The 26,164-nt window shown below is 41.9% G+C and overlaps 1 protein-coding gene across 9 annotated transcripts in view; it reads left to right on the top strand.

Annotated features, from left to right (window-relative positions):
- The window catches only part of EYA3 (EYA transcriptional coactivator and phosphatase 3), a 59,955-nt gene that overhangs the window by 21,461 nt on the left and 12,330 nt on the right, over positions 1–26,164 (top strand). For 4 of the 9 annotated variants that reach the window (XM_054801990.1, XM_054801992.1, XM_054801995.1 and 1 more), the window contains 8 exons: positions 5,728–5,771; positions 9,061–9,140; positions 11,805–11,871; positions 12,648–12,790; positions 18,087–18,224; positions 22,797–22,897; positions 24,400–24,577; positions 25,930–26,069. In XM_054801990.1, coding sequence (XP_054657965.1) covers positions 5,728–5,771; positions 9,061–9,140; positions 11,805–11,871; positions 12,648–12,790; positions 18,087–18,224; positions 22,797–22,897; positions 24,400–24,577; positions 25,930–26,069 — 891 coding nt within the window. Of the gene's footprint in view, positions 1–5,727; positions 5,772–8,505; positions 8,851–9,060; positions 9,141–11,804; positions 11,872–12,647; positions 12,791–18,086; positions 18,225–22,796; positions 22,898–24,399; positions 24,578–25,929; positions 26,070–26,164 lie in introns of all 9 variants that reach the window. The other 5 variants (XM_054801997.1, XM_054801999.1, XM_054801998.1 and 2 more) reach the window with 4 other exon arrangements.

Genomic DNA, 26,164 nt, shown 5'->3' with positions numbered 1-26,164 from the left:
AATGGAAAATAAGACTTAGTGTGTTTATCTAGAGGTGAAAAATCATTTTGCTGTTAGTAAAACGTGTTGTACATTTAACTTACTATAATCATACAGGCAACAGTAAAAAAAGGAATAGTTATGTATCTTAAACTCTATAATGTTTATATGCAAAATTGTGCCTAATAATTACTTGTGATGCTCAGAAACTCAGACCATTTCAAGTCTCTTCTGGAGAAATTAAAATTCACTATTTTAATGACAGATTCAGCATGCTGATTATTACAGTGTATATAGTCTTTAATTCTTCTTGTGCTTAGTATCTTGAAAAGGTCCCATCATCCATCATCTTCCACAGGTGGAAAGCATTTTTTAAAATTCTTAATTTAACAGTATGTTTGAATAGGGAAACATGTCTTAAGTTAAAAATTGCTGTCTGGACATCTTAGATATTTGCCATTCTGTCTGTATTATCAGTAACTGATAATATCATGTCACAGAAGTTTTGGGTAGACCAATTGTTAATACAGTATGATATGAACTTAAATTTGTATATCTAAAACATAATAGTGAGGGAATTAAGGAAAAAAGTTTGTATTGATGTTATATTCCCAAATTAGACCTGATGCAAACTCAACAAAAAATTGCCAAGTTACCTTGACAGTGAAGCTTATTTTAATTTTGGAGACCTTTTCAAATGCACACAAAAATAGAGTGATATGCTGAGGGCAATTTGGTAATGTTCCCATGAAAAAGATTTTGATGCTTTTTTTAATGTGGAAATTTTATGTTCGTAAGTTAACTAGTTAGAAAATCCATTGTAATGTCATTTGTGCAATTCTGTGACTTAGGAACAAAGTTGAATGAAATGGAAATGCAAATTTACAGTTGTTTAAAATAGTGCTTGACATGACTTGTAAATCATGTGTACATAATAGGCACAAAAAGTGAAACTAAGCAGCAAAAGCATATAATTTGAACTCCAGATATTTGTAGGATTTAAAAATGAATTAAATGTGTGTATTAAAAAAGGAAATATCTGTAATTACATCCTAATATAATGCATACTGTCTTTATAAAATTTTATTCTTAAGGGTGTGAGAGACGGGGCACAGCTAATTTTTGGTACATGAAAGCATCCTCTGTAAGCAGATTCTGCTGTAATTTTCAGCTGAAGATTTTGTTGGTAATTTCTTTATCTTACACCAGTCAGCCATTCTGAGACAGAATATGAGACTTAATGATCACAGCTAGTAGGTGAGGTGGTATTTTGAGTATAGTGGCACATTCTGGCAGGAGGAAATGAAAAGAACAATCCTATTGTTTTTTTGTAGTGAGACCATTCCTGAAACAAGTGAATTTTCCTAATAAAAAAAAAAGAAAAAACTGAAATCAGCTTTGCAAAATCCTGCCTGTCTGGTAGCCCAACATTGATATTGTACAAACTTGTTTTCTTTCCCAAATGAGTGTGCTTTTCTTAATCATGGGAACAAGATTAGTATGTTACTTCCAAAAAAAAATGTTTATGGCAAACTATTGATAACTGAATCCAAAAAGGAGCCTGTAGAGAAGTCATCACATTTGGAGTTCAATGTATTTTACTTGAAAAATAATAATAATAAAAAGAAATCGGATCATTTTCTTGTGTTGGTGTGGACTGATGATAATAATTGGTCCAAATGTGTCTTTTCTAAATGACTGGTAGACTTCTCATCCCGCATACTGCTGCCTGGCGCATTAAACAGGCATGTCTTTTGTCCCTGTTTTTTGAATGCTTCTTCCCTTTTCAGGTCCGAATTAGAATGGAAAATTTTCTGTGCACACTGCAGTGCTAGAAAACGGAAACAAACATGGGAAATAAGAGAGCAAAGGGAAGCTTGGGGCAAAATGACTGAAAGTGACCCCCTGACCTTCTCATGACAAAACAAAATTATTAATTTATAATAAATTATTAATCTGGATTTGTTTTTAGAAGTAATCCTGTATAGTAATCTCTCACTTGTTGAATACATTGTGGATGCATGTAGCTGATTTTTATAATACTTTATTTAATCCTTAATGTTAGAAAATGACAAAAATCTCCTTTTGGTAAGGGATGGTGAACTTGTGTTGCGCTCATTGCAGACATCCACTGGGTTGCTCTGTTTGGAACGACTTCTTGTGTCGGACAGCAGGAGCAAGCCAGAGTCAGTGGTAGGGAGAGCGTGGTGTTGGAAGGGGCTCCAGAAAGACCCAGTGCTGCCAAGAGTGTAGAGGAAAAACAATGGTCATGTGTTTGGGCTGAAGATTTTTCTTAATTTAAATTGGCAAAGGGTTTGCAATAAAATTCTGCTTTCCTGACTTATGTGCGGCATTGCCGCAGTCTTAAATGGCTTTGGCAGCGTTTGCTCCAACAAGTCATTGCCTTGCTTGTTGGCTAGCTGTGAGTGTAGGGGTTCCCCTGGTTCTGCTCTGGGATAGAAGTTATTCTATGAATATCAGTCTGAGAGTTGGATTCAGTCATAAAGCAACTGTTATCTTGATGTCAGGAGGAAAAATTTGTTTCTGCTTTGATTCTGGCTCTGTAAATACAACTGAACTGTAATGCTAGTAGATCTGGGGCAGAAACAGAGTTTTCCAGCACAAAGACTAATTTGGACAGAGGGATTTTCGGTTATAGAAAATTGTGATTTGGGAGCAGGGATCAGCTAGAGTATGTCACCTGACTTTTTTTTTTTTTTTTTTAAATCAACATAAGTCCAAAACTGATAGAGAACTAAAAAGATGGAAGTAGGAGCAAAGATGTATCTTATGACACATGTCATTCATTGTAGTGCAGCAGAACAGCTTAGTGAGATAATGTCTGAAGTTGCCAAAGCTGAAACTTGACTCACTGAGGTAGACCGCATCTTTTTCCTCGGTTTAATTTCTTTTCTTTCTTTTACTGTTTTTCTTATTTTTAAAAAGAGTGAATTCACTTCTGCATGAAGAGTCTTCAAACTGTGATCCTGTCACTTGAGAGGGGAAAAAAACCCCCTCAACATCTCTCCAGAGGATTCCAGAGGGGTGTACGTGTTGAAAGGAGACATTCAAAGAGGTTTCAGCAGCCTTTTCTAAGGCTGACGCAGGAGGATGAATAGGTGCCCCATGTAGGGTTTGGGGTTGGAGTGTGATCGTGCAGGGCGCAGCTGGGAGTATAACGCATCACGGCAGTGCTCTCACTGTTTTTCTCAACTTACGCTGCATACTCGCACTGGCTATCCCATGTTCTAGAGCCATTTAAAGAGAGTATAAAACCCTCTCCAGATATTTATTGATTTTTTAAAATGAAATTAACTATTGACTTAAAAGAAAACTCATTTAAAATATTGTTCTCTGTACAACACTAAGGGCATGTTTCTGGCAGAGGGGGAGGATCTCCTGTCAGCAGAGGACAAGGGGTGGTGGCCTTGGAGAGTAGATACTTATCAAGATAGAAGGTTCAGTCCAGGGACCGAAGTCAGCAGAGCAGTGGTTTGAGCTCAAGTCTGGACTTGTTCTAAGAACAGCCGTTCCATTCTGATTGTGATGAAAATGTAAAACCTCACCTCTTTTTTTTGTTGGTTTGGTTTTTTGGTTTTGGTTGGTTGGTTGGTTTTGTGGGTTTTAGTTTTTTCATAAGTGAGCTGATTTCTCTACCTCCCATATTAAAAAAGCCTACTGAATTGAAGAAGCTAGATGTTATCGAGTACCTGACTGGAAACAGCAGCATTCCTCCTGTGAAATCTAAAATTCAGACTGCCAATTCTAAGTTAATTTTTATTTTCATCTTCAATGTAATTTTGGTCTGAAGCAGTTTGATACTTCTTTTTCTGAATTGATTAATTTTTTTCTATCTCCTTTCCTTAAGAGCCCTGTGGGCAGTTTGGCACCCTGAGCTATCTGGTGCAGTGTCGGTGGCTGAGGTCCCTGCCAGGAACGGTGGCAGGATCCTAGGGAAGAGCTGGAGCACCTGCTGTAGGGCAGAAGGACGCTGAAAGGAGTTGAGGGTCCCCATGGATGGGCAGCAGCCATGCTCTGATAACTGGGTGCCTGAGGGAGCTGGGGGAGCACTATTCTGCATTCCCGTAGTGTTGTAGTTAATATCTTCTTTAGGTGGGGGAAACTGATGCAGCTTCTTTAGGCCCTGGATCTTGTGGCAGTGAGGATCAGAAGTAGTGTGTGTTCCTGGCTGGGCGGGAGAAGGGCTCTGGAGAAGGCTGTGAAGCTGTGGGGCCGAAGAACCACAACAGGAGTCAGTGTCAACGCTAGTGCTACCAGCTCTTTGCTCAGGTTGAAGTGATGAATGCCAGAAGGTCCGAGGCTGTGTGATATCTAAGCCATTGTACTACCATAATCTTTTGTCATTGCCTTTGCCTTTTCTGTGTGTGTGATGAGTGCTAATGAAGTTTGTAGTGTTCTGCTGTGAAATGCCAGAGGGAATAGCTGCTGGCAAGACTAGTACAGAAATGAAAGCAGACTGAGCTCTAAAATATGGGTAACTTCATCAAGGAGAAAAGATTGTCCTTTCTCCTTTTGATCCTTACAGTTTGCTTACTCCTTTCCCCTTGCTGCTGCCTTGAGACTTTATCCATTTTTTGTACCTCTGCCTCCCATCTCTCCCAGCCGAAGAGGAATTAATCTGTGTTTTATTAATTTGTTTTTTTAAAAAAAGTGTTAAGCACATTTTGACCTTATGCTCAATTTGAATTTTCCTGGCGTTTTATTTATACTCACCTGAGAGAGACAAACTTGAAAAACACCGTGGGATGCTTATGCTGTGTTTCATATGTGGCTGGGTACAGTCTGTCTTTGAGTACTGTGCCCAAGTCGGGGGGCTGTAATCCCTGCAGCCTGATACCCAGCACGTGCCCTCCCAGACCCTGTTCACAGAAGACGTGCTGAACCGTGGTGTTTGTAGGGATGGGATGAATAGGGAGTGCAGCTGGTACCGAAGCAGCAAGTTTGGCATCTGAACGTGCTCCAGAAACATGGAAGACTGTAAAACTTTCTGCTAGAGGGAGAAGGTGGGGGAAAGAAAAGCCAATATATCACAGGAACTTCCCACTCAAAAGACTACAGGCTACAGAAACTAACCTGTCATCCTACTGAGGATTTCAAAGTCATATTTGTAGCCTGCATGCAGAAAACCAAATTTGTGTTCAAGCCAGAGCTGTCTTTTGTGTAATACCCTATAGAGGAACTGGATCCAGCTGGCCACCTACAAAACCAGAATAAATGCTGTATTCTTTTTACTTGGAAATGAAAACTGGAACTCCTACCTAAGTCATTACAGAAAAAAATATTCAAGTTCCTATCTTCATAGAATATTTAAATATTGGGGGAGGCGGGGGGAGGGGAAGTGAAAGACCCAAGTTTATGGCAGTTGTGCTGAATCTATGCAGAGTAAGATTTTCTTAAAATTTATGGCTGGTTATTCATTTTGCATAAAATTGTCCTTATCAGATGTTTGTAGCTGTATATCCCATCATCTGTTACTTAAATAACATGGCAATTTTACTAACATGTTCAGCATTAACACCTGTTTTCTAATTAGGAAAAAGCTTGTTTTGAGATGAAGATGCCACGGTTCCATTGGTTAGCTCTGGAGTTCAGTGCAAGGCTTTCTGTATTTAAACACTAATGCGAACTCTGTAGTAACGAGCAGTGATCTGCTAATGGAGGTCTGTGTGCAGAGATTCTGTCAAGGACAGCTCTCGGTTGTGTCTCTGAACGTTTTTGTCTTTGCAGGTGAAAAAAGCCAAGATGCAGGAATCCAGAGAACAAAGCTTGAGGTATGTAATTTTTAATTTGATTTTAGTGTGGAACAGTTAATGCTCTTTTGTCATTATAAGCTTCAATTTTAGAAGCTTGCATATTGTTTTATTTTTCACAGAGATAGGGCAAATATAAGTTACCTTTGATGTAATTTTGAGATTAAATTCCCAATTAAAAAAAATTAACTGGCTCTTAAACTTTTATAAAAGTGGCTACAAAGAGTCTTAATTGCATCATCAAGCATATGTTTTTCACAGAATCTGATGAGACTGTCATGTACTGCACATAACATGCATTTACTCTGGTGAGACTCAGAATATTTTTATAATATCTGTGCTATGATTCTCAGCAAAGTTCTGTAGATGACTGTTTTGAGAAATTAAACATTCTCAAATTGATAGCTTCTTCTGTTAAAAGCTGTTGTATTGAACTATTTTTAGCCTTAGTAGATGCTTTCTGATGTATGTTGTATTTAGGAATTAATCACTATTATTACGTGTAACGAGCATAGCTATAGTAGGGTTTATTCTGTTCCTTCGAGTGGCAGCAAATACTGTGAAGAAACTTTTTTTTTTGGAAGCCTCTGACATCCCAATGTGAGTGACAAGGAAACCGCATGTGCGCCATTCATGCAGGAGTGGATGTGATATATTGAAGCCCTGAGTGAGGACATTAATACATACATAATTATTTTAAAAAAAAAAAACCAAAACCCAAACCACAAAGGGAATACTTTAACAAGAAACAATGAGCAAAAAGAGTGTGAAACTCATTACGTGTCTAAAAGCTAGAAATTTGAGCTAATCAGTGCAAGCTCCCTTTCTAGCCGGTACGAGATGAGACGAACCATGTCCTAGGAGGGTTTTTTCTCTCTGTCAACTACGAAGGAGCTGAGGGCAGCACGGGCAGGTCTGACCATGCTGGAGTCAGTGGTGTCAGTTCTCCTTCAGTGCCTCACACTGCTTCAGTGCAATCACAACTTTCCTACAGGCACCAGTAGCCGCAAGATTTGAATGTAAATGTCCTTGTGTAGTATTTACAAATAGAATGGAGGGGAGATAAAATTGCATTTCTAACCTGCTTAAATATTCCGTTTAAATATTGCTTTATTTTTATAAAGCTATATATGATTTTAAGTTTGACTTATGGAATAATTTAAAATAATTTATTAGACTTGTTTCTCCTCAGCAAACATGATTTTCAGCTGATGTCAATACTCTGGCTGTATTTATTTTAGCTGGATTGTGGAAGTGGGGAAGGGAAGAGCTGTACCCCCGTGAGGGTTGTAGTCTCTCTTACGAGCATTATCCATCCCTAAGAGTCTTAACACTTTTGTGAATACAGCGTGCTCTGCTGGTTAGGCTCTCGCTGATGCAAGGCAGTCACAGTCCAAGTGAGAATTTTTCTCTGAGTCTGTGAGAATTGAAAAGTTATAAATGATGGAGAATAAAAGCACTTGGGATGGAAACGTCCCAAGAGCCATAGGTGTGTGTGTCGAGAAGCAGCAGTGAGAAAGACAGGAGAGACATGGGCTGGTATAGTATGGTCAGAAATGTTATTTTATCTATTACTGTTTTCCACAGGAAGTGATCACGAGCAGCTCTCAACTTGCTTGCAAACTGCATGCCATTTAACAGCCGCAGATCAACTATCTGTGCCACAAAATCACAGCATTTTTACTACCGAGAATAGTAGTACACAAATACACCGAGTCTGCGTAGAAATATGTTATTTTCTTGCAAACCTCCTGCTTTATTATGGAAGTTTGTTCATCTACTAGTATTGAGAAAGATTTCTAAGGATTTTGGTTATAAAGGTTTTCAGCTGGATTATGCATTTTGGTTAAGCTTCACTCCCTTTCACCAGCCAAAGAAAGGAAACTCGGTGGCACTCACTAGCCAACTGCCCCTTTGCCCTGTCCCAGGGAATTATATCCAGCCCATCCTGGAGCACGGAGCTGGGCAACAGGGGCCTGTCCCAGCCCACGGGAGCAGTCCAGGGGAGGATGGAGCTACCAGGGCACTGCTGGTTGATACCACACGCCCTTCAGCTTCTCCTTCCCCCAGCTGGCAGGAGCCAAGTCGATGCTGCTATGAGTGCTTTGCTGTGGCCCTGCTGTCACAGACTCCCAAGGAGGTTCCTCACTGCTGGGTTTGTCCCTGAAGACCAGTGTCTAGGGGCAGCAGCACTTCCAGGACGTGTGGCTTGGAGACAGTCCGGTTTTGGGATGGGTCTGAGTGTGCGGTCTGAGTTGTATGGTCCTTGGGTGAGAAACTGCATTGTGTATCCCCAGTTTTGTATACTCTGTTAAGTACTGTTTTGTTTTGTTTTGTTTTCCCCTCTCCCTTTGCTATCCCAGTAAACTGTCCTTATACCAAGCCACCAGGTCTTGTCTTTTCCTTCCCATTCTCCTTCCCATTCTCCTCCCCATCCCACTGGGGGCGGGGGGGAAGGAGGAGGAGGGGGGGGGGAGTGAGTGAGTGGTTGCGTGGTGCTCAGCTGCCGTGTCACTTCTATACTTAAGAAATGTTCGCAGGTTACCTGATTATTTTGGATTTGTCACGCACCGTTTCAGTTACGTGTCAATGTTTGCTTTATTCATATGTAGAGTAGGAAATACAGATAATTTCTTAACGAAACTGCTTTTTCCTTTTATGATTGCCTTGTTGGCTTCATTTTGTTATTGCTAGTTCTGCAACACAGCTTTTCACAAAGTTTTGAGGCATCTGTGTGTTACTCTGATATTCTCAGGCTGCAGTTTTACAAGGTGAAGGAGCCAATATAACTGCTTATTGCTGCTGAGAGGGAGTTCTGCTTGTAGCTCTACTGTGCACCAAGCATGCTGCTCACTGGATCACTCCATGACCTGAGTCTACTCAGTATCCCAACAAAAATAACTGCATGGTTTTTGTGCTGGATGAACAAATTAAACTCTCACGGGGAGCCTGATGGGTGCCTGAGCTGACGCAGGGAGCAGGAGGCCGTGCCCAGGTGGCAGGGAAGACGTTCATACTTTCCGCTGCGGGCAGCAGTGCCAAGCTGCTAGGTCTGCTGAGCTGTCAGTGGAGCTACAGCCTTATCTTGAGAGACCAGTTGGTGAGTAAATGTGCTGGAGGTGATGACAATTTAATGTCTGATTAGAGCTGCAAATATCTCTCTGTGTGAAATATCAAAGACTGCAGAGCTAGTTTCTGTTAAGAATCAGTTTGCCTCGGTTAGGAAGGTTGAAGCCAGGGGTTACAATGCCTAAGGATGTTAATTTAAGAGTTCATAATGCTAATGATTAGCCTTTGTTTGTCCTGGCAGTCATGTGAGCAATGCAGAAGTCAGTGATCAGAAACCTGAATCTTCAAGCCTTGGTTCAAACCTTCCCATGTCCAGTGAGAGTGAGTATCTTCTGAGTTCTTCAGCTCCCACTGTCTTTCCTCTTTTCTTCCGCTGGTCTCGGTACTTTGCTTCATCAAGCACAAGCTTTGTCTCCTCCTTGTAATCCTTAGTTTTGTCCTCACTATCAGTTGTAAAGTGAAGATTTGCTGTGGTGCCTAGAGTCTTAATGCCTGATGGTAAGCAAGTATCTCTTTCTAACAAATAGTTTTGTGTCACTACCCCGCAACTTGCTGAGGGGTACTGCTATCTTATCCACCTTATACGTGATCTTTCTTGAGGGTTGAGTTGGTCAATCATAATGCCTATTGTAAAAGATGTTATTGTTATAAATCATTATCTCTACACAGCTGGTTGGGTCTTTTGTAATAATATGCCATACACTTAGTCATAGACTCTGAACTTTATTGAATGTCTGCAGAAATTCCATATGAAATAAATGCAGAGGAAACAGGCAGAAAATAAAAAGATGCATAGTAAGTGCGAGGTGGAATGTATCCTTTCTTCTGGAAAAAGAGGGCTGGAGGTTGTTGTGAAAGTAGGATTCCTGTGTAGAATACCTTTGACTGCTCATACTTATTTATAAGGGTAAATCAGCTCAAGTTGATTGAAAATATGTAACGTGTAACTTTCCATTGCTAACTGATTGCATCTTTACTATTATAAGCAATGTCCTGTGATGTTGCAGTTGCAGGAGTTGCCAGAAGCTTTAGGCTGCAACATCTGCTGCCTGACTGGATAAGCCATTTACAAATTCCAGAAGTTGCATGCAGTAATATTGTGGGTTTTTTTCTTTTTTACACCATTACCTAGTTCTTTATATGCTATTTAAAAAACAAGAATTCTAGAAATACCATTACTATTCGGATGAATATTGACATTCTTTAAAAAAAAAAAAAAAGACATTTTTGCAGGAGGCAGGTGAGAATATCTAACAAGTATTAAATGAAAACCTTTAGGTCTGAAAATTCCCAGTTTGCGTTTCCTGATGTATCATTGTGCTACATGGGCTTTACACCATCAGTAAAGGCAAACACAGGACCAGAGAGAGGTGGTTCATGGAGCATTCAGAAGGTTCAGAACATGTGGCTGATGGTTTGTATTTCTCAGCTGCTTATGCTCAGATTACACAAAGAGGTTATTTAGGTAGCAGAATGCAAATGTTAAAAAGAGTTGTGGTTGCCTGTGCAAACTAACATTTGCTCCCCTTAGTGGATGTAACTGATAAGAGAGTTAAATACATGGTGATACAAGAGCAGTAATGTTCTAGCACTGTCCCAGACAGGGAAAGCCCAACTTGTTGGAGCACATCACTGGCATCTGGAGCAAATCCCAAGGCAAAGTATGCTGTCATCCGTGACCATATTTCTTTCTGAAGGCCGTTAGCTGAGTCACTCCAGAAGGGAGAGGGACAGTGCAGTCTCTTGTAATGTTAGCGATGAGAAGCCAGGCCCCTGGACCGTACAAGAGACACTGTTAGCCAGGATCCCCTCCTAGGCAGGGCTGGAGCCGGGGTGCTCTGCCTGCTTCCAAACTGGGTTCAGATGAAGAGGCTGGATCTACAGCAGCACAGCTGTGGTTGCTAAGAGTTTGGGTATGGTGCTTGTAGATCCAAACTAGTAAACCCACATACTATGCAGATTTACAGTCACAAAAGTCACCTAGCTTGGTGATCACTGCAGTATGCTGCACTGCAGTGGTGGCATGTGCTGGAGGGGCTGCACAGTGCCAAGTTCTGTGCCAGGGGTCCTGCACATCCTTGCTTTCCTAGTCTGATGGACAGCTGAGTGTTTATCAGGTCAGCTCATCTGAATCCAGGGGGGGGTTTTAATGGCTCTTGGGTTAGGACATAGCAACTCAAGCCCCCTTCTCCACCCCAACCCAGAATGCTGTAATTGAGAACTGTCTCATATGGGGTATACTAGAGCCATTGGCAGTGTTAAGTGAGATTTTGAACATTTCCTCCTTAGATTTTGCAGTCTGAGCGACTCTGTTGTACCAGTGTAATTGCTGTGGATTTATTCAAGCAGAAAAATGGAAAGATCTCATTAAATGTAACTGCCAAATTTATTTAGAGGTCATCTGAATTCGGATTCTGAGCCTTGTGTGCTGCAGCTCAGCCTGTTGTCACTCAATGTGTGGAATTAAGTTTGCTGAGCTGGGAGCTGCTCCTTTTTAAAGGAAAAACAGATTGCTGGAGCCATGCTCTGGGTAGAGTATGTAGGAAAGGGAAGGGGAAGACTTGGCAAAACAAGTGTCTGCTTTGGTTTGCGCTCCAGGACACAGAAAAGAGATGTTAAGCTTGGCGCAGATGAAGACCCTTCGGTATATGCAAGGTTTGGGCAGGACTGAAATTAACGTTTTATCATGACAATTCCAAAAGATGACGGTACCAACTGGTAAAGAGAAAGACCACCGTTACAAAGGGAGAAATAGTATTGACTGAATCATCTACCGGCTGTGAACTGGCAATAAACACTTTTTTGTGCTGGTTTAACAGTGCATTTTTTGAGAACTTGCTTTGAAACAGATCCTGAAGGCACTAAAAAACCTTTGTAAATCATATGTCTTGGTTAAAATGTGCTGTGCATGCTGGTATTTAATTGTCATTATTTGTTGGGTTTTAAAATTGCCTATGTAATTATACAAACTATTTTTTTTTTCAGTTATGACATGCACTGATTATATCCCAAGGTCATCAAATGATTATACCTCACAAATGTATTCTGCAAAGTAAGTCAAGCAATTGTTACTGAATTCTGTAACTCTTACTTCCTTCTGAAGTAATCTTTTTGCATCTTTATGCATTTCTGTAATGCTGTAAATCACACCTTCATATCTGCTGTCAACAGATACTCATTGCTGTGAACACTGAAGTTTCAGTGGCTGTTGTTTTATGATGACAAGGATAAATGAGCCCCTTCAAGTAATTAACAACACAATAGTCGTATAATGCCCATAGTATTTGAGGAATAAACAAACTGGACAGAAATGAATATAGGGGAGTATAGGATTTTCTGATCATTCACCACCTATGGGATCTTAACAGTTCTTCCCATTGCAGTATAGTAGGCCTTAATCGCCTGTGCTCGCTTTTGTATAGTTGCTTTGTGTGTTCCAGTAGTTTTGACATTACTGCTGTGTTGTATTAGCTTTAGGATTTGGTGTTGTGAGGCATAAGTGAAAGTAATTACTTGTGCCTGTTAGAACGGGGAGTTTGTTCTTCCCCTCTCACCCTGCCCTCCCAATCCTGGAATAAGCACTGGTGCTCTGGCATCACGGAGGAGAGAGTTTCCCCTGGTGTCACAACAAGAAGCAGGCAGAATATATAAAACCAAGAGCCTGTCATATTGGGAAACACAAGCGAGTATCACACTAAGAGCACATGTCAGTGTGTATTGTTTCTTATTTCCAAAGCTATTTTTTAATGTGCCTTCTGGTTTGGAGGATGCAAGATGCTAAATGTAAATAGTTTTTTTTTTTTACTTTTGTTCTTTCTTTTTAATAAGGCCGTATGCACATATCCTTTCTGTACCTGTATCGGAAACAATGAGCCCTTACCCTGGTCAGACTCAGTACCAAGCACTACAGCAGTCTCAGCCCTACACCATCTACCCCCAGACCACCCAAACCTACGGACTACCTCCTTTCGGTAAGAAGTAACTTTTCAAAGACTTCTCAGTGCCTGCAATTATTGTCTTATGTCTCATTAAGAAGCCAATGTTAAGCTTAACCAGGTGTGTTGGAGAGAAGGGTTTGTAGGAGAGCACGTGCCTAGCTTAAATTGTAGATCGGTATCTACAGTACTGATCTCTAGATGGGACTTCATACTATGAAATATTATTTCTTACAAAGCTGTTTTCCTGGCCGTTAATTTGGATTTCTCCCTATGGAGCTTGCCACAAGGTTCTTCGTTTGGGATCATAATTTTCTCCAATTGTGGTATAGCTATGTTTGTGCAGTTTCCTTGTCAGTGAAATCACACAGGACCCACCCTACAGCATCTCTTCTGAAGGTATTTTTCCTTTCCATTTTACTGGCCAGCATGAAGACTTCTTTGTTTTGTCATCTTTCACCAAATGTAGATTTCATGCTAAAATGTCTCCAAGTTTACTAGGCAAATACGTTTGCTTAAGTTGCTCTGATACTTGAGCCTCCCTTGAGCCATTCTGGTTTTTGCAAATGCTCAAAGGGTGAGAGCCCTGTGGTAACTGAGCAGCTAAAGCTCGATGATGGTGTTTGTTCACCCTGTGCTTCCTTTATAGTGCGTGGAGGGAGGGAGAGGCACACCTCTGGGGTGTTGGTCTGTTTTAGAAGATGACCATCTTTCTCCATGATGTATAAAGGGAGTTGAGGATGAGTAGTGCAGACAGAAAAAAAATCTAACTTCTGGATGGGTTAGCTAGTGAAAGAAGCTGCCTGGTCTTTCCTTGCACTCTGTATATTAGAGTGTGACACTGGGGAAAACAAACCACACAATAGACTATCCCTCCACATGTATGAAATTTTATAACTGATTATTAAAAATTGTCATTTTAACTTCTCTTTTCATTTTTAATGTTGCCCTGCTTCATTTCATATGTAAATATTGTATAACGTTGCTAGCTCTCAAAGTTGTAGGGCGGCAGAGGCAGTTTTGCCCTTAGTGCCAAGCTCTGACGAGAGGGGAGAGCATCACCGCTCTGCATCAACCTGTGCTGCCTGTGAGCTGCCGAGCTGTGCGATAGCCATGAAGTGTCTGCCTTGGGGGCTTGCGGTCATGCTGCACAACTACAGCGACGCAGCCTCTTGCAGATTTGTCTGTAGTGCTGAAATCTTAGTATCTTGAAGGGTAAAAGGATGAATTTTTCGTTACCAAAGAAGTAGATGTCTTTGAATAAAACCAACATCATTTATGGCTTTTGTTAGCTGCTGACAGAGCAAGAACTTTTATATAGATTACAAAACAATTGATTTGTTATGGTATTCTTGAAAGATGGAGAATACAACTGGGCTCAGTTTTATTAGACATGTTACATTACTGATTCCGTTTAAAGTAATATGGCACAAATTGTTATCTTTATGAGAAAGGTCAATATGTAAAATGAATCTACATACCTTTCGGGGGTTTTTCCTATATATACAGGTGGGATTTATGAAAAGTTTTCTTGTGGTTGAGGGATCCATAAGAAGAAAATGATGGTTTTGTCGTAACTGGGACGCAAGGGTTTGATCAAACAGTATCTCCCAATCTCATTTGCCCTGTATTAGTGCTGCGATACACTGCTCCGACTGATCACTTGAATACCATAAAGTGGGAGCTTTGCAGGGTGTAAGTGTTGGGCTGTTTCATTAGCAACCCAGGCTCTTCAGGAGAATGGGGACCTTTGGGTGGCTGTTGGTATTTGCTGCTTCTGCATTTCTAGCTCAGGCCCTGCCAGTGAGGTTCAAATGCGACTGCCGTTTCAGAGATTTTTTTAAAACAACCAACGCTCCCCACCACCTGTCATGATGGTGGTCTCAGGATTTCTGGTGGGCTGAGTCTGTGTGTCCTGGGGAGACGAAGGTCTCCACCTGTTGTGTTCTCTGAGCATCCCTCATTCCTCCAGGAGAGCTTTTCCTTTTCATTGCAGAGAAGTCTGATACTGTGCCCATACGCAAGTCTTCAGTTGCCAGTGCAGTTTGTTTGCTGTCTTTCTCAACGCTCTATTCCTTGTCTTTTTGTCCAGTTGTAGTGCTGGGTGTTGTCACAACGGTCTATTACCTACAAACCGTGCCCAACCCCACGTGATGGTTGCTGGAATGTCCTTCTCCCTGGGTGCCTGCACTTTGGTTTCAGTGCCTCGTTGCACTGGTTTTTGCTGTATCTGAGCAGTGGCTGGTGGTTTCCTTTCCTTCATTTGTTTGGTGCTCTGTGATAGTTTGTTGTGGACGGACGGTGCACTGAGGCTGCTTTGTATCTTCTTAGGTATTTTACCATGTTGCTTTTTTGTTTGGTTTTTTTTTTTTTTAAAGACAAATATGTGGAATGCTCCCTTGAAGTGTTACGCCAAGATGTTTAAAAAGGTGTTTTAGACTTACTTTAAAATGTTTTGGAGGAAGGAGGTTGTAGGGGTTTTGTTAGTGTTTTGTGTGTGTGTGTGATGATTTGTTGGTGGTAGTAGTGGTGGCTGTATTGGGGGGGGGTGCATTTGAGGTTTTTTTTAGTCCATAGGTTCTGGAATTCAGGGGTACTTACTTACTTGAATGTAACAGTAGAAATTCTTCTGAAGACCTAGGTAAGAGATCAGCATTTTCTGTTGACTTCAAAGGAATTTTTGTCTGTTAAACATCTTCTGAAATGTCATCAGTTACTGAAGGTCTTGGTATGGACTATTCAGGTATTAAATACCTGAATTTTTAGTCTGAATGTGTTAGGAAGATGTTAAAAGTCATATTTCCAGTAATGGAAATCATACTGGAGTGGTACCTGCTCAGTTATACTGGGAAGATGGACCTTGCATGGTGTGATGGACAGGTGGAGGGTAGAGGACTGAACATGCAGAGTGCAGAAGGAATTCTACAAATTATTTTTGCTCACAAAATCTCCATTGAGCAGGTGAGGACTTAGCCAGCTTGGTCGGATGTTTTAGCCTATTCCAGAGGTTTGCATGACTTTCTACTGTGTATTTGTTTCTATGCCAAAAAGAAGGCATGATGGTTATCTAACTGGAAGAAAGCAGATGTATTTTAAGTATAAAATTCAAGCAAGCTGACAAACACAAGCAGGGTCTTGAGATCGCTCAGGTCAGGTTGCTGCTTTCAGAGAAGAGATGACCTATGCTCTTGCCAATTTGTCACCTCTCTCTGTGCTGTAATACTTTTTTGATGGTGTTTAGTGCATTCTTCTGCATGGGACATACTTGTGATATGGAGAGATTTTATTAAAGAAGCATTAAAATAAGAGTAGTGACATAGGAGCTGCATATGTGTGGCTGTAAATTGGTGTTAGAAACACTGTAGGTGTGATGTTTTACATGAACTCAAGAAAAACCTACAAGTGATGGGCCTTTCTGCGTACGTACACGTGTCCTGTGACATTCTTTTGCCCCAGCTGTGGTGCTGCCGTTGGACATGGAGCGGTCTTGTTCCCCCTTGCCTGGCTCTGTCATCCTTGAGGCTGTGCTAGCTTATAAATGCTGTCTTGCAGAACGAGAGTGCCGCCAGGCCAAGAGTGTGCCTTGCTGTATGGCAAGTAGGACATGTCTTACTGAGAGACGACAGAGAGACAGTCATGGAAAGCAGGGACTGAAAGATGCCTTAATCACACGACCAGGGTCAGCTCCTGCACTCGTGTGCAGCCAACCCTGTGAACACCTCTGATGTGTGTGTCTGACCTGGTCTTACGCTCTTCATGTGATAATTATCCTACAGCATTCACAGTTGGTTCGTGTTTCATTGTCGCAGTTACCAGGCACTTCTGTGTGTCCCGTGACACATTATGTTGCTGTCTGCTCCATGTCCATCTGTCTTGCACTGTAAAGAACTGTTGGTTACTGTCCCCTCTGAAAACTACTTACCTATTTGAAGATTGTGGCACTCCCCTTCCAGACTACACAAATACAGCTATTCCCACTCTCCGTAGAGGAACTCTTTCCCATATGTTTTATCCTGGAGTTTCTGCACTAGATCTACAATCTTTCTTAAATCAGTCTTTCACATTTGTTTGCTAATTATCATGGTTCCGGAGGTTTGAAACAGTAATGAAGATGAAACTTGAGAGGTGAAGAATCAAAACCCTGATGTGGCTGTACAGATAGGTGAATGACTTAATTTGACTCATAGATGACAGTTTGAGATCAGGTATGTAAATAAACCAAAGAGCCATTGCAGAATTTAATTCTGACAAAGCTGCAGCATGGAGCAAGCTCTTGGAGTTGCTGTTCTTGTCCAGCTCTATAGAGTCTCCCGTGGCTCGTCCTGCTAGAGCAGGTGAAAGGCTGCAGGTGGCTTTCGCAGCCTTGGTACTGTTTTTTCAGGGGGTTAGGGAGGAGGGTGGTCTTTCTGCTGGCCCTCAACTTTGTGTCTAGCTCCAAACATCCTTTATCCCTCTGCTTTGCACACTCCTGCTTGTTTTTAAGTAGATCCTTGCAACTGTTTCCTGCTTTCTAACGAAGGCCAGGGAGAAATTCCTTTGGCTTTGGCTGTAGGTCTGGAAACACTTAAACAAAAGCCCGAAGAGCCCTGAAGAACCAGGCCTGAGCTGAGCCGCTTCAGTCGGACGCTGTTTTCACCCCATCAGTGCAGGAGACTAGACCTTAACACAGCACCTGAGCTGAAATCACACTGCTTATGTGTGTCTTGTTCAGGTGAATTACAGTCACTTTGCTGTCTCTCTGCTTTGCCCAGTGTTGTTACAAATGCTGCCCAAAATGGCATGAAATCTGGAAGAAACATTTAGTTGGGGGTTTTCCCCCGCTTTTTTTTTTTTTTTTTTTTTTGAGCTCTATATTCACTGTTGTCGGTCTATGAAAATTACTGACTTCTGGCTTGTTTTAAAATATTCAACCCAAAGCCCAGTGAAGTAGTGGAAGTGTTGACCTTGACCTTAATAGATACCAACTTCAGCCTTGCTATGTAATAGCTGAGGTCATTTGCAATGGTGTGCGACTCAGCGCTCGGAGGGATTAGCAGTTCCTTTATACCGATGTGGCAGTGAATCTTACTGTGACACTAACAGATTTTTAGTTGAAAGCTTTGGAAATTGGTCTTGTTGGTGCTTTTAATTTTCTCTTTTTCAGCCAGTTTTGTCAGCAGCTCTAATCCATGCACAGCCTGACAGTCAGCACTTACTATTGCAGAAATTAAACATTTTCCATGTGTGATTTGTTACTTGCTTTTGTGACGAACAAAAATCTTAATCTGAGGAAGCAGCATGCTGTTTGGTCCCAGCATATTTGTTTGTAACTGGTCCAATTTATCCGATTCAGGTGCACTGTGGCCAGGTATGAAATCTGAAAGTGGTTTAATTCAGACTCCATCTACAAGTCAGCACAGTGTTCTTACCTGCACTACAGGGTTAACCACAAGCCAGCCCAGCCCAGCACATTATTCTTATTCCATTGAAGGTAACTTGGCATGGTTTTTATCTGCATCTCTCTCCATCTAAACAAGTCCAGATACCACAAATAGAGAGGCTTGCACGTTTGTTCTTGGTTTGTGCATGCTTCTTTATGCTTTGCCTCTTTTCTCTTTGTGCGTGTGTATGTGTTTGGTTTTGTATTTGCTACGTACCTCTGTATGCACCAGGCTGGCTTGTTGGTGCCATGCTGATGGACTTAACAGGGTGAAGAGCAAATGGGAAGGGGAGAGGAGACTAAATGTTTTATTCTTGCATGCCTTTACTGGGAATGCTCTTGCAGCTCAAGCCCTTTGTTGGTGGTTTTTAGCTTGATGTCAGGAAATCTGCTGACCGACACTGGATTTTTTTTTAAAAAAATTGTTCTTAATTACTTCTGGAGGTAGATGGCTCTTATATTACACACGCATACCCACCAGGTTGGTAGAGCTGCTAGAAAGTGAATTTCTCAGTATAGAACTAGCCTACAAATATTCTAACTGCTGGAAGTGCCACATCTAAGAAGCCAGGTGCTGAATTTCACCAGCTCCCACAGCAATTTTTGACTAAGTGTGCCAGTTAGCTGAGTAATGGAATATTGTTGCTTATGGCAAATATGTGCAAATTGATACTTTTTTTTTAGGCAGGATTTTTGCCATTTATGTTTGGGTGATGAATTGTGAAAATTTGTCTCTTTCTCTGTCATTTTAAAAAAAGCATTTTAGGAATTCTTAATCTATTTCTTGTGTGATATTTTCATAGAATGATTGACGGACTTCAGGAGGTCTTTAGTTCAGCCTCCTGCTCAAAGAAGAGTTGACACTGAATTCAGAACCAGGTTGCTCAGGGCTTTATCCAGTTGGGTCTCAAAAACCACTGAGGATGGAGATTTTGCCAGTTCCAGTTCCTGACTGTCATCATGACGAAACTTTTTTCTTTTGTCAACTTGGAGCATCCCCTCTCTCACGTTGTGACCATTTCTCTCCTGCTGTGCACCTGCAAAAAGAGCCTGGCTCTGTCTTGATAACCTCCGTGCAGGTTCCAGCAGGCTGCTGTCAGGTCCCCCAAAGCAATCTCTTCTCCAGGCTGGACAGTCCCGCTCTCCCAGCTGCCCCTCGCAAGGCACATGCTCCAGCTCCCTGACTGTTTGGGTGGCTCTTTGCCAGACCTGTTGAATTTTATCAACATGTTTCTTGTGCTTGAGGCCCCAAACTGAATGCCATATCCAGATGTAGTCTGAGTGCCAAGTACAGGGGAATAACTCTTAAAATTAGCAATAAGTGGGTTTTAGCATATCTTTTCACTGATAGGAAGGCCATGCAGTATGTCATAGTGCTTGCTCAGCATATGGCATTGTGACAGTAAATGGCCCAGCGTAATATTTATCCTTAATTTACTTTTCACGTTGATAACACAAGCAATACAATGCTGGAAATAGTACCTTCCGTCAAGCATAACTCTCCTCCCACTGGCAGAATGAATTATGGTGTTCTATAGCACCAGCTTTAATTGCTGAGGGTCAGAAATGGTTCTGCATGCCCTGACCCCTGGCAGGTTTGCCAGTGATGCACTATGGTAGGAACGTGAATCCCTGGGGATTGGTGAGGTGACAGAGCCACCGTCGGGCCTCGCTCAGCAGAAGGATTTTAAACCATTTGATCCACGCTGCTGTGAGAATGTCTGATTTGAGGAGAGTTTCCCTGCAGGCTGCTCTTTGGAAGTGTGAAAAAGTCACCTGAATTGTGTAAATGCTATCGCTTTTTTGACAAACTTCTTGCAAAGTGGCAGGAAACTCTTCCTTTTTTTGGATTTGCTACGTTTCCTTTGCGTCAAGTTAGCAAGCAGCCCACTGAGGGGTCAGGTCGGTACTTGGGCTGGTGCAAGGGAGGTGGTGGAGAGTAGGAGCTGGAAGGATGGACAAAGTTGCTTTATTAGTAATCTCTTGAAAATCTATCTTTTCTCTCCGATCAAAATAGTAGGGTGAATACAGAGTTGTACGATGCTGCTGTCCCACTGGAGGTGCATTTCAGTGCATGGATATGGTTTACTCCACAGATGCTGAACTGAAGTAATGTGATATTTGAACCCTGGTAAATGGTCAGATGCACTTAGTGACAGAGAACTTTGCTTTTTGTACTCACCCGAGCTATGGCCATGGCGTACATTGCAGAGGTACTTGGAAGCACTGGGAGCGACATGAGGAGGAATGGCTGCTGCTTGCCTTGCCTCTTCCTTCCCTCTGAGAGCAAAGCAGCCCAGTGAAACATAAAGCACATTAATTGCAAATTCCCTTCTCAGCACATGAAGCAGGTTGAAACACCTTGGAAAATGACTGAAGCAAAACCGAATGGGATGAATAAGGCAGGGGAGGTAGGGATATAAGGTCTGAGGATGAGATCTGGAAGCAGGGGAGAAAGAGAGGAGAAGAGAAAGAGAGTGGCGGCAGCTTCAAGGCACTACTTGTGTTTGCTGGTCTTTTAAACCTGAGACCGTGAAGCGGTCCCTTTTGGCAGATTGATGCCAAACGTTTTTGCATGGTTTTGGCCTATGCACAGGTAAAAGGAACTGACCCACAGTGCAGAAAGAGTTGGTTAATCTGTGTAGTGGGAGCTGTTTGTAAACATCTGATGAGTAACACTGTAAAGATAAAGGATAATTAAAAAAGAACTGTTGGAAGGAGACCAGAGTTAAGATAAACAATGACATTCATATGAGGGAATCTGTGTTTTTACGAGAATCTCAGTACTTGGAATCTTTTTTCTATGATTTCTTAACTTCTGTTACCTATCTCAGTGGAGAAGCAGCCTCTTCAGAGCACTACAGATGAGAATCGCTTTCTGCTTGCTCTCTGTGATAATCTTGAGAGAGGTGGTAGAATAATCTGTCTTCTAGGTAGTTCATCTCCTCCGGCTTCGTGGCAGGTTTGTTCTGTGCTAGCGAGGATCTTTTCTGGAGAGCTGCTCTTTGCAGTGCCCTAGGACGTGACATTTCCTTTAGGTCATAACAGCCTGGATCGTTTCCGTAACGTGCATGGTTGGAAGGAGTTTTATTTGGAAACTAGCCCTTGTTCTCTAGCAGTTGCTTGTGAGGAGTATCTGTGCTTCAAGTAGCTGCATAGCTAGTATAGGTACTTGAGTATCTTCATTACCATTATTGCTGTTCAGTGCAACCTTTTTTTCCTTTTTCTAAATGTTCCCCCCCAAATTCTCTCCCATCTGTTTTTGAGCACTGCTGCTCCTATCTATGAGGGGATTCCCGGTGCTAATTATTTACCTTCATTTCTGCTTCCACAGAGATGCCGCCCATCACATTTCTCACCTCTTGTAAATACTGTGTATTTCTGCACCTCTTTTAAGATATATTTCTTTTGTTTTTCATCTCTTTTGAGGCATATTTTGGATCCATTCCTTTTTCCAGGAGCTGTTCACCAGGTAGTATCTGTGCTTGCCGTAACACAATGTACATTGATTAAGAGTTCGTGTTGGGGTCTGTTTCCCTGGGGTAGAAAGACTGGAGCCTTCAGAAGCCTGAGTTCTTCAGTCTTGGGGTGAATTCCGCATGGGTGTTATTTGCAGAAAGTTAGGGCTTTTCTCAGTGATGGCGAAGTAGGTGGTACTGTGGATTTCTGCAGGTCTTTTCATAAACATCTAAAAGTGATTTTTGGTTTTATTTGTGTGCAGAGAAAGAAGGTTTAGCAAAAGAAAATATTTCTTGGTGGCACCTGGTTTAGTACATCCTGATTTTGTTCATGCTGATTTCATTATTTGTTTTCACTAATACTTGAGGGTCCCAAAACCTCACGTGGAGTAATGTTTAATGCAGTGGCCCTGTGGCTGTAAAACCACAAAATCTGCTAAATAACTGGTGTTCCCAGATCATGCTCTAACAGCCTCTTCTGTGTTTTGGATGAACCGAGTGCAGTGACATGAAAGCTATTAAACATCTTAAAATTCATACTAACAACTACATGTCTCTAATAATTTGTCCTACTACCTGTTGACAAATTATTTCAGAAAGTCTCGTCCAAAACCACTTGTAGTCTCACAGGGATATGGGGAAATACGTTTGCTTTCTCCAGTAGGAAGCACCCTTTTTATACTATTTGAAACATTTTTACTGTTTCCTTAATTTTTTTTATATAATTAGGCTAAATATGCTAAGTCCAATGCAGAGAGAATTTTTTAATCAGAGCTGATTTGAACACATTCATATCCATTTTACTGATTTATTCTGATTAATTTTCAACTGCTACTAATTGAACATCAGAATGTGATTATTGTCTTCTCAAAACTTTTAGTAAAGATGTGAAACCATTTTAATTATACTCCAGTTGCTTAGCAAGCATGGAGGGAAAAGGTTTCTGAAACATTTGAAAGTACTGTTGTTAAAGGTGTGCTAGCTCTCCTTCCCTGTCAGCCCAGTTGAAATGTAACTGGTTTCAAAATACACCCCAGCTCTTTTTGGCTGTTACAAGCAGAGTGGTGCCGGAAGCGCAAAGGCTTGCGCATAAGCCTAGTAAGTACTTGTTTCATAATGTGGATCAGTCTCGTCTCTTGTGCTTTTCTAGAAGCATGTAATGCAGTAATTCTTAATTTTACAGCATCAACTACCAATGCCAGTCCAGTCTCTACATCTTCAACTGTAGTCAATATTTCCACATCAGCAGTAGCCAGCATCTCACAGGTAAAAATTCTTCCTTGTTATATTTATATGCAGCATCTCCTTCACCTTTGTTTTACACATTTCTCAAAACTAACAAAGGAATGCCAAATATTTGCATCGCTTCAAGTGGAGCACAATGGGTGCTAGACTGATAGGGCTCAGTATGTAACTCAAAGTCAGCAAAATTACTCTTGCTGTTTCTTTGACCGTGACACTTCTCCCTTTGGCCTTTGCAGCAAACTGATTTCATCTGTTCAAAGGTGTTTCCTTGTCTGTAGATTGTGTGGTGAATCTTAAACAGGGTACTGAGATCTCTCTCAGAGACACAGTGGAGAAGAGACAAATTTTGAGAACGAAACCTACAGGGAGGATTATAGGTGGATGTTTTTTGAATGCCTTTGTTCTCCTTCAGCAAGAAGAAGAAAATAGGTTGTACACAAACAAAACAAACAAAAAATCCCCCAGTAAAGTAGGAGATGCATTCTGATGGTGCTAGAGGAAAACAAAGTCCAAAAGCCCTGTAGCTAGCGCAGAGCCCTTCCCCCTGACTGTCACCTGCCGTGGGTGATACGTAGCACTGTCAGTGGTTAACTGCCGTTCTGAATATTTAGATATACAAAGAAACCCTTCAGTGTCACAACTTTGCAGAAAGAGAACATAGGAAGTGTGGAAAATGCAATGGATGCACAAAAATCCTTGTGTCCTGGTTTCAGGACACAAACCTTCAGGTTTTTTGAGGTTCTTTCGTTAACATAAAGTTGCTTGGAGCTGTAAGGGGAAAAAAAAAAATGTTTTCTTTAAGTAGCGCAGACCAAGGTACGTGGTTCAGAAATCCAGGTTGCCCTTTGAGGGAATCGGGAGTGCACAGTGTGCCAGAAGAGTGTGACATGACATTTGGGGTGGCTGCTTTCTTTACTATCAGTAGCAGAAATTAAAATCCTCAAGCACAGCTTCATGTGCTCAGCGATCTCCTCCTAAATGAGTAAATAGTCTTCATAGATGGATACCTTCCATCACAGCATGCAAAATAATTGGTTGCTGAAGTCAGGACATGAATAAAGGCAGTTTATCCTGTAGCTCTTGCACCCTCAGCCAGTGCCAAGACCACTTTCTGTCGCTGTCAGTACGTCTGGAATCAGAAAGTAAAATGCAAGACAAAACCACAAATTCCAGAGCACAGAGTGGACTGATGCCTTGGCATCCACTCGATACTCCCCTGATACTGTCACATCCTTCATAATGAATTCATTTTTGAAGAAACTGGAGGCAGAGGAGTGGCCCTGTGATTGCTGGCCTCCTGTCTGCAGAATTGCCTGTGTGGGGGCCCATGGGGAAGTCGGGTCTCTCAGCCCTTCTTGGGGATGTCTTGCATATGCAGAAAGAAATAGCATAAAGTCAGACTGTGCTCTTGCTGGGATTTTTCTCTTTTACAGGCATATTCTAAAAGTACAAGAAAAGTTATCTTTAAATAGAATGTTTCCTGAAAGAAGCGTCCTATCATAACTGATCCTTTCCTCAAACAGGAATATCCTACGTACACGATCCTTGGCCAAAGTCAGTACCAGACATGTTACCCAAGCTTTGGAGTCGTAACACCAGCAGACAGCAACACGGAGAGTACTGCATTAGCAACAACTACGTATCCAGCCGAAAAACCAAACACCTTGGTGCCTACGCGGACAGTGCAGAGACATTCCTCCGGTAATGGTTGGATCTTTAACGGTGGCTGCAAAATACCTGTGATAGACAGTACAGTGTGCAAACACAGGGAAAGCTTTTTTCCAAAAGGTAATTGCAGCACTTTTGCATGCTGGCCTGGACAGGACGTTTACCTTCCATTGTCAGACTGGTCTCACTGGTGTGCGGAGTATTATGGCGGGCCAGCCAAAGTTATGGATTGCCAGTCTTCTACTGCTGCGATTCAGGAGACTCCTACCGCATGCTCTGAATGTGCTCAGGGGAGGGAATGACTTGAAGCTTCCTGGGGACCGTTGATTCTGTCATGTGGATGTTCACTTGGGCTACAGGACAGTTGATGATATCTGGTCTCAATAGCTCGTGCTAGCTCTTTCCCTCCCACAGCTGGGTTTTCACATCACCTGACAGCCATGACATAGTTGCCAGTCCCAGTTACGGGGTCCTCCAGGGCTGCTCATGCATTTGCAAGAACTGTAGTTCAGGTGTCACCTCTGGATGAGTTGGTCTCTGATGAGCCCAGAGTACATCCTTCCCTTTCTTCTGCTTCATCATGTAAACCTTTTTTGAAATGACAGCTGTTCTGCTCTGCTTTGCACATAAGGGTGTTCTTACCAGTAGCAGAATAGGCTCCGTAATGTATCCCCATGGTGCTTGGCCAAGTCTGTGTCTCCGCAGACAAGATCATCCCCATTATTCTTTACAAATTCTTGGATAGGCCAATGGAGCTGTGGTCTGAGTACGTCTGTTTCACAGTTAGCAACTGTGGATTTGTGTGTGATTAACACACTCCAGATAACTCTGTGCACTGAGCATTGTTTAACTGTTAGTCAGAGGCTTACAGTGGCACAGGGGTGAGTAGTGTATGCGGAGGTGGAAACAGCATGCGTTGTAAAGTGTTGCTTGACACAAAAGGCATTTGACTAGTCTAGGAAATCTGGGAGGGAGAGGCATCGTTACATGTTTTCCTTTGTCCACTCATTCCAGACTGAGGGTTTCTGGTGCTCTCTCAAGAAGTGTTAAAAGAAACAATCAAGAAATAAAGCAGTTCCAGGGTAGGGAGACGTCTGGGGGGTTACAGGCCTTAGAATGGAGGGTGCTCTGCCTTTGTCTTTGTACTGCAGGCAGGATGCAGTAAGTAGCTCAGTCCTGCTGGACTGAATCGAGGAGACAGCTGTTTTGAAATGATGGGACAAAGAAATCATATTTTATGTTCTAATAAGGGTTGAACTACTACTGCATCAATAAAGCAAGATAACATCTTACCTTTTGCAAAGGAGGCTTGTGGCCAAATGCTTTATGTCGATGTTTGTTTTGAGGCATGAGAGGGTGAGAGCTGTGTGGTTTCTTTCTTCTAGGAGATGCATCCACAAGTCCTTCATTATCAAAAGCAACAGCAAGTAAAGAGTTAGATGAGCAGGCAAGAAAAAACATCCCTGGGAAGAACAGGGGGAAGAGGAAAGCAGATACCTCCTCCTCACAGGACAGTGAACTGGAGGTAAGTAGTAATCTTTTTTTCTACAGGTAGCATTGCAGAATAGTGTGGTGGTAAAAGTCCTTCTCTCTTTCTTTCCTCCTATCTCCATGGAAATG

The sequence above is a fragment of the Grus americana genome, chromosome 23 (genome assembly GCF_028858705.1).
Source record: "Grus americana isolate bGruAme1 chromosome 23, bGruAme1.mat, whole genome shotgun sequence".
NCBI classification, from domain to species: domain Eukaryota; kingdom Metazoa; phylum Chordata; class Aves; order Gruiformes; family Gruidae; genus Grus; species Grus americana.
This window is presented reverse-complemented; position numbering and strand designations above follow the sequence as displayed.